Genomic DNA, 12,650 nt, shown 5'->3' on the forward strand with positions numbered 1-12,650 from the left:
TAAGAATGATATTTTCTTGATAATTAATAATTGTTTAAAAGAACAATCATATAATCCTTTTTTTTTATAAGGTTTTGTATTTTGATGGGTCTCCAATTATCTTCTTATAACACCTGGTTTCCTAAGATTGGATCTTCTATGGAATAATCTTACGACAGCTCGTAAAAGTTGTTTAAATTATTATTTATTTATAAAAAATGTTACGGTGACGTGACATCTTGATTAAATTTTAGTTTCTTAAATATTTCCAATAAAGTTTTTTAAAATATCTTGAAATTTTTGAATCATTTTTTTAATTTAAAAAATACAATGTGTGAGAAAGACTGTAAATTATGGAAAATGGTATAATATTCCGTTCGCTCAGTAAAATATCGAGGAATAAAGAGGAAGTTTTCACTGTAACGTAAAATATTGTATGTATGAGCTCTTGGGAACACGAGCTGGCAAGCACTAACACTACAAAGTCACTGAAACTTAGTCACGCACCAACTGATTGTCACTGCAAGTTCACCACATTTCTGAGCACACTAGAGAGTAACATGTGATAAAAGTGAGTGCACTTAATGTGATATGTCACATCAAACACAGTTGCTGAAACTAAATAATTCATTATTACAAACCAAGTGACTTCATTATGCACCAATCTACAGGATTTTCATTTACTTATAAGGCTTATACAACTTACAATTTGATTAGTTTAATCCAAGAAATGATAAATTCATAATTTCATGCTCTAAAACTTACATTTTTTAAAATAAATAAATATTTGTTAGGAAATGTTTTTTAAATCTCTCTCTTTCATTTCTGTATGCATATCAATCTTTTAAAATGACTCATATTTGCACCAATTTTTAAAGTTTCCAACAATGAGAATAAAAGTTAGATTGTGTCGAGAGTTTTTGAACAAAAAAGATCAAGTAATTCGTTTGAGATTTTCTTTGTGTAAGTATTTTCAATTGTACAGCAAGTCTCTCATGGTTATGCTTTCCTATTATCGATTGTAGGCGAAGAAACTTCTTTATTGTAAAGTCACAGATAACATCAATACATTGTGTGAAAAACTTTCAATCCTAAAATTACTAACATAAACACTCACTTTATTGAAAAAAATTCCCTCGAAATAAAATAAAGAAATATAATTAAAATTATGTTTTTAAAAATCCAAATATTGTTTCTAAATCTTCCATAATGTCATCAAAAAACGGTAAACTAGGTGAACTCATTGGAGTACCATTTAGTTGTTGATAAATTTTTTCATTGAAACTAAAAGAAATTCTATTATATGTTATTAATTCATAATATTGAGCATTGTATAATAAAATTCTATCAGAGGAATTTTATATTTAAATTCACTTGACAGATTTTCTTCAACACGCCAAGGTGAAAAATATTTTCAGGACCATTAAAATTTACGTATTCACATTGGTTTCACAAAGCGAGTTTGCGAATCTGTGTACACGCTTCGCGAGCTTCAAAACCGAAAGACACAATGGATTTTAGAAAAAGACCGCCTTAAAAGAGATTCGTTGCGCATCTTGCAGTTTACAAACATTCTTTTATGTAAAATTTAATTGAAAAAAAAGCTATTATTTTTTGGAAAAAAGGCGCCACATTGAAATTTTAAATGTAAGAGATAAAATTCTCATAGTTTACTTTAGAATTCAATTTATTTCGTAAGTGTCGTAACTTTTCATCAATTTTTATAAGGAACCTTTCTATTTGTTCTTTTGGGAAGACAATACTTTTTTCAGTTAGTTCTAATTGCTATAAGCGAAGTCCGGGAAACTTGCAGAACTGTTAACAGTATTAGAAATTAATCATTTAGTTTCGAAACTTGTGGGTAGAGTTGTAATGTCAATATACCTTTTCTAATTAATTATAAAATGAACCCTCTATATTCAATTGTAAGAAATTTTTTATTCAAATTTAATTTCAAGTCAAATATTTATAAATAAATGACACATTTATATGTATATCAATTTTGTGTCATTATTTTCGATATTGATTTTTTTAGTCCTCATGACCGACTTGGCGTAAACCGGAGTAGTGACAAATAAATTGAGAAGACGTTAATGCAAAGTCACGTTTTTAAAAAGTCGACCTTTTTGTATAGATCAATACCCAACACGCAGGAAGATGTCAAAGAAAATAGATGTCCTCCTTTTGTAATTTTTCTTTTAAAATTTATCAAGTATAAACTATGTATAAGACTTTATTTTTTAAATAGATTAATAAAATCAAGAGATGATATTCAAATGATGTATTTAGGTATATGGAAAACACTGTAATAAAGTGTTAGTGAAAATTTACTATTTAAAGGATTGAAAAGTCACATATAGAATTCCTGGAAAGTATAAGAGAATGTAGTATTTCTTCCTTTGATCACAAAGAGAAATCGAAGGGTTCAACCCCTTCGTAAATAGGAAAAACAATGGAAGTTTGGAAAATCGATCCTGATACACCTTTGTTTTCTCAGAGCTAATAGAAACTTAAAAATACAGAACTACATAATTTAGAAAGTGTTTTATCAAAATTTCTAATTTATCAATAAAAGTATAGTTTTAAAAATTAAATTACATTTATTAACGAGGTTTATAAATATAATTATAAATAAGAAGAAAGAATAGCTCACGATAATTTCATTAGTAACAATTTTAAATCACGTTCGTAAATTAGAAATGGCCTTTTTCATTAAAATTTTAGGTATCCGCTTTTATTTAAAACTTCGATACTGTTGAGAGAAGAATGATAATTAATATACAATAAAATCACTTACTTTTTCAATTTATTTATAATTGATGAATATCGTTGACAATTCGTTGAAATCAGAACCTTGGAACCTTGATATAAATTTGAATGATATCTTGAACTGGAACTTGAATTGGAATTAGAACTTGAGGGAATTGGAACTAAAAGCTGATTTTTTCATTAGAGTCTTTAGTTTTTATATTGCTAACCCTTCTTAAATTTTGAGTCGAATGCAAATTTGGGGATGAATATTTTTGAGAGTGGAAGAAGAGGAGGTTGGAAAAGATGTCATTGGGTAAACTTCATGGATAAGATTTGAAACATGTTTACTCTATTCAAAATATTGTAAAGGCTCTATTTCATTTTTCACTATCGAAAATATAAAAACAAACGTACATATAATATTACTGAGACAGGGTGAGACTAAATGTTTTTATTTGAAAATCGAGCATCACCAAAAACCATTTGGTAGATTGCTGTTTGAATAACATTGCACTGAATCGGAAGGCTCTCAATTCACAAGGCTATGTATTTTCATTCTATGCAGAGTCATCGATACCATAAAAATGGAAGCGCCTAAAAAAGATCGTTCTACGTTTTCATCGTAGAATGCTGGTCGTCATTTTCATGGAATGGAGTTCGCTCGTTGAATCCTTGAGCTTCGCAATCTCCGGATGCATGTGTCAACCGTGAAAAAACGTTGGAAAGAAGATAGGAAATACCGAAGACGTTCTCCTTATACGGAACTTCACTTACGTGAAATCTCGTAAAAAAATCTCCACTCTTCAAACTGATAAAAAAAAAGGGGGACAAACACACTGAAAAACCAAACAAAAAATGTAAATTCGTCTACAATGCTTTATTCATGTTTGAATTTATTGAAAATTTTCTATAGTCTTACATAAAATGAAAAATGTTTTGCTTTCAAATAACACTTTATTTTGTAGACTGAATGCGGTTTTTGTTAATCTTTAAGTGCTCTGGAAAGTTTGAAATATACTAATCTAAATATTAAAACAAATACTTATATATTTGTAATAAAAAAAAGCTTTTACAATCCCATAACGAAAATTTAAATAAAAGTTATATTAAATTTTACTGGATTCTATCACATATTGGACTTCAGGGAAATAAGGAAGCAGATCAATTGGCAAACTGCTACATTGACTGTAACAACTTAAAAATTACTTTTACTGACTTTTTAGAATCGTTTAAAGAAATATTCTTCTTGTAAACTGAAAATTTTATATTGGGACAAAGACTATTTAAGGGTAAATTTTATTTTCAAAATTACTATTTCGATAGGCGAAAAACATGGTTTTATAGTAATTAGGAAATATATAAATCGTTCCAGAGCTGATCATTATAATTTGGTTGGCGCTTTATCCCGCACTCGGAATTGTTATTTGCGATAATCCAATAATTTTCTCGTTCAATTTGTTCACAATATTAATAAAACGATTCAATAACTATTATAAATCTTGAATTATAATCGGTGATTCTATTACAATTATTCCGCAGAATATAACGATGTTACCGGTGAACGAATCGTTTCGCTCTGAGCGTCTTTTTCTCTTTTTGCAACATATTTCTGAATTATCGTTGTAACTCTAACAGTTTATTCTTCTTGTAAAAATTTCATTTTAATAAGAGGATTAATGTCAGTGACTTGTATCGGCAATAATTTTAAAGCTAAATTGTTTTAAGTCCGATTATCGAGTAAATAAAGACTGCAGCTTAATGGATATGGTTAGTTGTGTGTATACCTCCTCAGTTCATTTATTGCATGCTTCACATACGTATACGTACTAGGAAGAGAGCAGGAACTGGAGCGTATTTATCAATAATCCAAAAGATAATGCTTGTAGAAACGATATCGATAGAAATACGTATTGTCCGACTCTAAAGCGTACACTAGAATCTCCTGCTACCGATCGGTTATCCTCCACCACCATTAAAAATGGGGGTAAAACCTTTCGCGCATTTTAAGTTTTATAGTTATATTTCGCCGTCGAAAATGCAATGACAAGTCTGACCAATAACTCTCTGTAAACATTTAGAACATGGAAATAAATTTCCTTCTACAAACCCCGTGTTAGTGTAACTTTTGTTTTATGTTTCTTAGCATCAAATGTGTCCTTCCATTTTTTCTGGAGAACCGATAATCTTTGCCATATATTGTGCATAGGCTCAAGAAAAAGAATTAGAACTGACGTTATTCCTAATACTTTTCCCAATAGAGAAAATCTTGGGATCAATTGTACTCTAACTTGTTTGGAAAAATGAAAAAATCTCTTCTGATTGTTTTAAGGAAATATAACTTGATACAATTTAATTTCTAAGTTTAATTTTTCAAAAGTGTGGAAAATTATTAAACTAAAGAATTTATTTATATACCCAATCGAAACTTTTTTATAGAGAATTAAATATCAATTGTCTTTATAAAAAACATGCTATTTTTCAGTGAATTTAAAAAAAACAGCAATTCGTTTCACAAATGCTAAATGCAGTCGAAGAGTTGTTCATGTACAATCTTGTTCTTTGCTTTTGTACGAAGGTTGTCGGGAGTCTATGAATCTTTTACGTCTCCGCGAGCTGTGTACAAACGAGAAACGAGTACTGGAAAATTCGTTGTTTAATAATTGCATGCAAACGTTTTTAGTACTCCTATTTGTTTCAACGTAAAATTGGCATTACTTTACGTTTCATGTTATTTTAAGCGTTGACATTAATATTAGATATTATGCAAAGAGACTAAAATTTAAAAGTAGATATATATATAAACCTTTTTACATTTCTTTCTTCCTGAATTTTTATTTTATTTTTGAGTTGCATAAAAGTTTTGTCTTTAATCATCAAACTGAGAATAATTTATGCCATCTGCAAAAAATAGATATGCTATTCTCCATGTTGTTCTATTTTTAGTTTTATTCTATTTATTTTTTATGACAAGTCAAATTAATACTAAAATAAATTTTTTGCAACTCTGACTATATTATTTACTCGACAAATATTTAGTGAAAAAGAATCTGGAATTCGTTTTCATATTCTGCATAATCGATGTAAAAAAAACGTCTCATAATCCTTGTCCACTACATATAATCTGCATATAGTAAATTTAATCGACTGGATGTACTATTATGATGGAGGCTAGAAGTAGTAGTGAATGCAAGGCAGCATTTGTAAAGAAGATCCTGGTCATATACTGTCACACAATATACTAGCATTTTCTGTGTCTGTGAACGTCGAAACCTTTAGATTTCTTGTTATGTGATGCGAAATACGAAGCTGCAGCAGCTTTCTAAGAAGTTTTATCAAGAACCAAAGTTTATCAGGGCAAAAAAAACCACGAGACCCTCTTTGTGCACCTCTTGATCAACTATTGTGGTAAGCACTATACACGAAAAATCGACTTTTTTGTACCACTCTGTACTTTCACATTTTCTCGCCTTCCTCAGAAAGAAGAAAAAGTTTCAAAAAAAAACGCAGTTAAATAAAATTACTACAATACGGAATTTTATATATTTCTTATTGTATATCAGTTAAATAACATTTTAGTTAATAATAAATGAAAAAAAAATTTCTAAACTAAAATTAAATTTTTTGAACAAAGAATAAAAATGAAATAATATTTATTATCTTACTTTGTAAGATGTAGTTTGTTTCATAATTAAACTTGTTTCTCCGTTGTTTTACTTGTCTTTAGTTCGCGAGAACTAAGAACAACGTGTAAGCTAGGCCATTAAGAGTCTTTAGAAGTTTGAATTTAATGTAAACTAGACCATTAAACAGCTAAGTGCTTTGACAAGAGGCTGGTCAGTGTTTTTATCGATTAATATTTATTGAACTTATAAACCTCATTTGGAATTATATAACATTACTTTTAATTGAAACCTTTGTAGAAATGAAGGTGCATAAATAGAATAAATATGACAGAGGTGATGAGCCTGTACATTCGGTGACGGTAGGCACATGATAGCACTACTGAAAAAGTTGTGTATTTTTGTGTCAATTGGTTATTCATTGTTAGTGATTACAGCGTTTTCAGTATTCAGGATAATTTTTTAGGGTGAGAAAAAAGAAGAATTCAGTTTGTAATTAATTGTTAGTGATTACAGTGTTTTCAGTATTCATGATAATTTTTTTGGTGAGAAAAAATTGAGTGATAATTGTGATCTTGATCATGTGCATGGATGACTGAGGCAGTACTTCTGTTATTAAGTCTGCGGTCTCTTTTATGTTGATAAATTCTTTCCTTAAGTAATTACTTGTTTCACCAGTATAATCTCATATAATTATGAATTTTAAAAATAAAATTTGGATTTAACCAAAAAAAAATTAACATCTTTACCACTATTCAACAATTGTTTATTGCACTTGAAATAATTATTATTATCAGAGGAATCGTACTCCATTTCATCTCGAATTGTAATGTCCTTTGTCCATCTATTCACCTTTAGTCACGGTGACATGAAGCTGCACTCTGTGGCTATCAGAGCTGTCGCTTCAGACTGGAACCCCTACAACGAAGCTGATGAGGTTAAAATTTGATAAAACTTTCTAGCCTGCGAATGAATTATTATATTTTCATCAACGTTATCATTTAAATATGTTTTTGATTTGTTTTAAAGAAATATTTATACGGAGAAAAATATATTGTAACGCTTTAAACTTTGGTGAATAAAAATAACGAAACATTTTAATTTTCAATAAATATTTAATTGCTTTATTTTACAATTAAAATATTATAATTTTAATTGAAAAATTTATTAATTATTTCTACTAAACATGAATTTTCTTTAGGAACATTGTACTTTAGAATTCCGACTGGCTGTACTATTGCAACCCGATACACGTTACTTTTCAATTCTCTTTCTAGGATTCGTTAGTAGTTTCTATAACAACGGTATGTTAGCACTGAAAAATGTAGTAGTTGAGGAAATAGCTCCATATTTAGTCTTAAATATGTGAAGGGAAACTACCTATTCTATTAAGTCTTAAATTATAGAATTTAACAATTAAAATTTATCCTAAAATTCGACTTTAAAAAAAGATGACATTAAGAATAACTAGATGGAATTGAAAAGTCAAAGATCTTAAATGCCCAGATATGTTTTTGAATTTCCGACTATAAAAAACTCATTACCTTTTTATCGTGTGAACGAGTTTTAAAATTTACAGTGTGTCGATAAATATGCACAAGCAACTTCCTGAAAAGTTTTCGATACCAACATGTACATATATGTATTTCTTATCTTGTATAGACCAGGATTGGTTTTGCCATTGTCTAGTATAGGTATATATGGGTCTGGGGGGACTATTGCTCTTAGATTCGACAGTCGATAAAAAAAAGAACGAATCTGCTTTATTTTACAGAGATTCAGAAAACTCAGGCCATGGGAAAACCTCTCAGGGACCAAAAGTACGTGGACATCTATCGTGAGAAGCCAATAAGAGTTGCCGTCAAGGTTTTGGTGCCAGTCCGCGAACACCCCAAGGTACGTATCCAAGACATTCATTAAGTTCATCAAAAATAAAAGAAAAAGAAATTGTTTAAATTTATCAGCTTCGGAGAAATTGAATATTTTAAATAATTAGAATCAGATGAATCTGTAAAGGAATTGTCAGCAACATTTAATATTACTAAAAAAATATTAAATCGTGGTTGAACAAACAAAATTCACTATATGTAAGTTGTTTTATGTCATATCCAAAAAGTTTGACATGCAGTTGAAATTTGGGGTTGCCGACAACACCAGATTCTGCTTTACGTATGAGAAAATTAAGTTGTATAGCTCCTAGGCTTAAATTACATACTGTCAAAAACTTATTTTTCTTAATAATAATAATAAATACAACTATCGTGTTTATATTATGTTTTATATTAATTGCACTAAAATTGAAAATCCCAAAAATAATTTAATCAGTTGTGTAATATAATTAAAATTGCTGAGTTTCAATTAAAGAAATATTCATTATAAAATTGGAATCTTTACAGTTGTAATTTCTGTGTTGACCTGTTAAGACGTGGTGAGTGTAAATTTTGTTTTTTAGAAAGCAAAACTTGACTGCATTAAATATATTTTTTTGTTTTGGAAGTGTTCAAAATTCTTAAAATCTCGATCGTTTAAATCTTTAGACAAAATATTTTCCGGCATATCTTTTTCCGAAACACAAAGCAGTATAAATTTCAAGAATTACAATTCTAGCATATTGATATCGAGTTATTAATAACTTCAATAATTTCTGTTTTCTTTCACTTCATTTTGTTCGCAAAACCACATTTCGTTTGATGCAAATGTTGAGTGTCATAAACTACTTTTAAAATTCTTGGCATGGAAGAGAGATAAAGTTTATCCTTCGAGAGGTACAGAGTTTAGTTTATTGCTAAAAAGATTTGATGTTTTGTCGGTTGAAGATCGACGTAAATTCTCAAGCATATTATTTATATTTAAACTCGTGAAGGGTCCGATTGACTATCCATTTATATTCCAATCGATTCCGTTTAATGAGTCGCAATATACAATGCGTAATTATGTCCCTTTCTACCTACCATAAATTCTCAATACTCAGTCACCATTATATCGAATGTGTTCATTTGTAAATGATTTGTCTCTTTGACGGTCAGATATACATATAATTTTTAAAAATAAAAATCTTATGATAAATAAATATAAAAGAATTAGTGTTATTATCGAAATTTATATTATTCATACTTCTAATTTTCTAAAAATCTTCTAATTTTGCGAAGCAGATGAAAGCTAAACTTATTCAAAACATTAAAGCACGACAACTTAAGTAACGCAAATATGATTCAAATATCTCGTAAGTTCAGTAGTGACTATAAAGCCTTTTCATCATCTATTGAACTTAGCAAAAAGTTAAAATGAAATATCTTCTTCTTTGAAAATTGAGCATGCGTGACTAAATAAATAATACATAAGGTCACTATATAGGTTTCTTACTATAAGTTCTGTGGCTTTTTGATAAATTCTCGATATGTGTGCTTTCAACTTTCTTTTATAGAATTCCTAAATTTGAATAGAAATCGGTACTTTATAGAAAAATTGCATTTATAAAGATATTTAAAAAATAATTATTGATGGAAATGTTACATCATGAGCTAATATACATTATTTTTTGTATTTCTTTCTTATTGATTTTAAGAGGAAAAATATCTGCTAATTACCAAAACTATGTTTCTTTTTCTGTGGTTACACTTTGAAATTTACAAAATTCATAAAAATCGAAAACATTTGTAAGGAATAAATGTAAAAAAATACAACCGTGAAATCGATACAAAAATCTATGAGTCAATTCTCCGGGTGTTGACTATTGGGGTAAAATTATGTAATTTTGAAAATTCGCGTTCAAAAAGTGAAACTGTTGACTGTTTATTAGTCAGGAACAGTTGTACAATAATTAATTTTTTGTCTTGATAAAAAATTATTTTTCAGAAATATCTTGCAATTAAGGCTAAATTTTCAGAAATAAAAAAATATTGTTTAAACCATTAGTGCAACATACCTTACACCCAGTGATTAATTTCGCCTAAATACTGTGTGCATCAAGTACAGTGGAAAGAGATCTTTGGACATGAAAACATTTCTCTATCTCTTGTGCCCATTTAAATGTAAGCGTACGCCAGAGGCTCATTTAACGAAAAACATGTACGAATGCACTCGTCGGCCCGTTTCAGTTTCACGGGTTACACTTATACATTAACAGAGCGAGAGTTGCAAATCCCAAGGTAAAAGTGTTGCTAAAATTCTCATATCGTTTTTAAGTAGAAACTAAAATGAATGAGGATTATCATTTTGCCGAATCATATAGGTGAACCTTCTTCAAAAGTACATTACAACTTTAATTTTATGGTTTAATGCGAAACAAAAAAGCACTATACAACGTTAAATATTTTTATTTCTAAAATATTGAATAGGTAATAATATTTGTGATTGAAAATTAATATACCAGATAGTATAATTGACGTAAAAAATATTGTTGGAATAAATTTATTTTTACTGAAAAGAAAAGTGTAATTTTAAAATTTATATATTTCTAATTTACTTATTGGTGGTTTGATAATAATTATTTTACTTTAAAATTTGTAGAGTTTGCATTTTAAAAAATTAAAAAAAAATTTATTAAAAGGTATGTTGTGTTCGTGTGTAGATTTTAACGGTGGTTAGTTTTAAGATGCTCTGACACTAATCTGGACAAGTGCCTCTTCTCTTGTCGAATTAAACGTCAGTTAAGTCGTAAATATACAGTAATCTACGATAAAGATGAGACCATAAGGAATTCAACGTAACTAGTATTACCAGAAGTTACTGAAATTCCCTGCGGTTGCATTAATTATACATCTTGTAATGAAACGTGGTTTAATGATATTTCAGCTTTAATAGTGTTGAAGTTAAATTATATCATAAATAAACATATCATTCATCTCAAGTCGAAAGTGCATAACTATTTGTGTCAGTATTTAAAAGTTACGCGATTTCCAAAAGGCAGAACCAATTATAAGTTTTGTCGCGTGCAAATAACTTAAAAATTATAAATTTAAATAAATTTTGTAAATAAACGACACCAGGGTGGGAATTCATTCACTCACTTCATTTTTTTTAAATAATCAAATTCACGTATTAATAAACCAACTTGCCAAAGTCGTCAGATTAATAGTCGACCTATAACAAATAAATTTGATTCTGAATTGTCCTTTCGTTCTGTTATGAAAACTTTCGCGAGACATTGAGGATTCTCGCCGGGTCACAAAGACGTTGAGGACATTACTATCTATCATTGAAATTAGAAGTCATCAAGGGAAGAGTTTCCTGGTGTATATATTTGGATGAGAGTCCCGAATATTCAAGAAAACCAGAAAGACGCGTTCGAGTTTGACTCGTCAGTCATTTTACTCTCATTCTCATCCTGGTGTTCGTAGAGTCAAGTTGTATTTTTCCTTTTTTCGTGTAAAATAATTAAAATTTAAAATTATACAAGTGAGACGAGGCGTCGTCGTCAAATGAACGGTAAGTCTCAATAAATTAATTAGGAGTTGTTTCCTTCAGAATCGATCTCATTATTATTAAAGTATAATTGAATAAATAAAATAAAAATCTTGTCTTTCGGCCTTTTGCCATTATTTAACTTTTTCTAAAATTAGAAGTGAATATTAATAGTGTCTTTTGTTGCTGTAAAGTAACAATGGAATTGCTGAGCTGGTTTTAGTTTTTCCTGATTAGAATTATAAAATTTACTTGTAATAAATAATTTAAATTTAAAATCAAATTTAACGTTACAAAGTATATATATATAATATATATTTATAAATAATAATATATTTGACTTAGATAGCAGTACGTCTGTTATCAGTTTTCACTGTTTTCCTATTTTTTATTTTTGATATATTAAAACTAAATATTTAAATATAAAATAAACCTCACTTTCTGTTCGTGGTGTAATAATAATTTGATTAATCTCGAGTGCTATTAAATCATTATCAAATGATAATTGAGGGTGATAATATTGTTAGTTAATCATAGCGGAGATTAGATTTTTGGTAACTGTAACTCTAGCTAAAAGCCATGTATATAACCGTAGATATATTCTCTTCCTAGAAATGTAACATCATTTATAATTGACGTTCCAATAACGTCCTAGATTTGCAGTATTACAACTTGCGATATTGTTACCATTCCCTTTAGTCCCCTCGATGAGCCATGGATGATTAGCCATAGTATCATTATCGGCTAATAGAAACTGCTGGGTCGGGTATCTTCTCACATCGTCGCCGACGTGATTAATGGGTTGAAAAGCTCTGTTACACGAATCATAGCCACAACATCTGTTACCAGGCAAACATGCTTTCACTAGTATTTACAGCGATATCTTACCACCTTACT

The 12,650-nt window shown here is 29.1% G+C and overlaps 1 protein-coding gene across 4 annotated transcripts in view; it reads left to right on the forward strand.

Annotated features, from left to right (window-relative positions):
• Positions 1-12,650, forward strand: part of LOC127290837 (KH domain-containing, RNA-binding, signal transduction-associated protein 2-like) — a 98,483-nt gene that overhangs the window by 35,876 nt on the left and 49,957 nt on the right. For all 4 annotated transcript variants that reach the window (XM_051319665.1, XM_051319656.1, XM_051319652.1 and 1 more), the window contains exon 2: positions 8,125-8,246. In XM_051319665.1, coding sequence (XP_051175622.1) covers positions 8,125-8,246 — 122 coding nt within the window. The remainder of the gene's footprint in view (positions 1-8,124; positions 8,247-12,650) is intronic.

The sequence above is a fragment of the Leptopilina boulardi genome, unplaced genomic scaffold (genome assembly GCF_019393585.1).
Source record: "Leptopilina boulardi isolate dan_hultmark-lab unplaced genomic scaffold, ZJU_Lbou_2.1 LbouV2_123, whole genome shotgun sequence".
NCBI lineage: Eukaryota > Metazoa > Arthropoda > Insecta > Hymenoptera > Figitidae > Leptopilina > Leptopilina boulardi.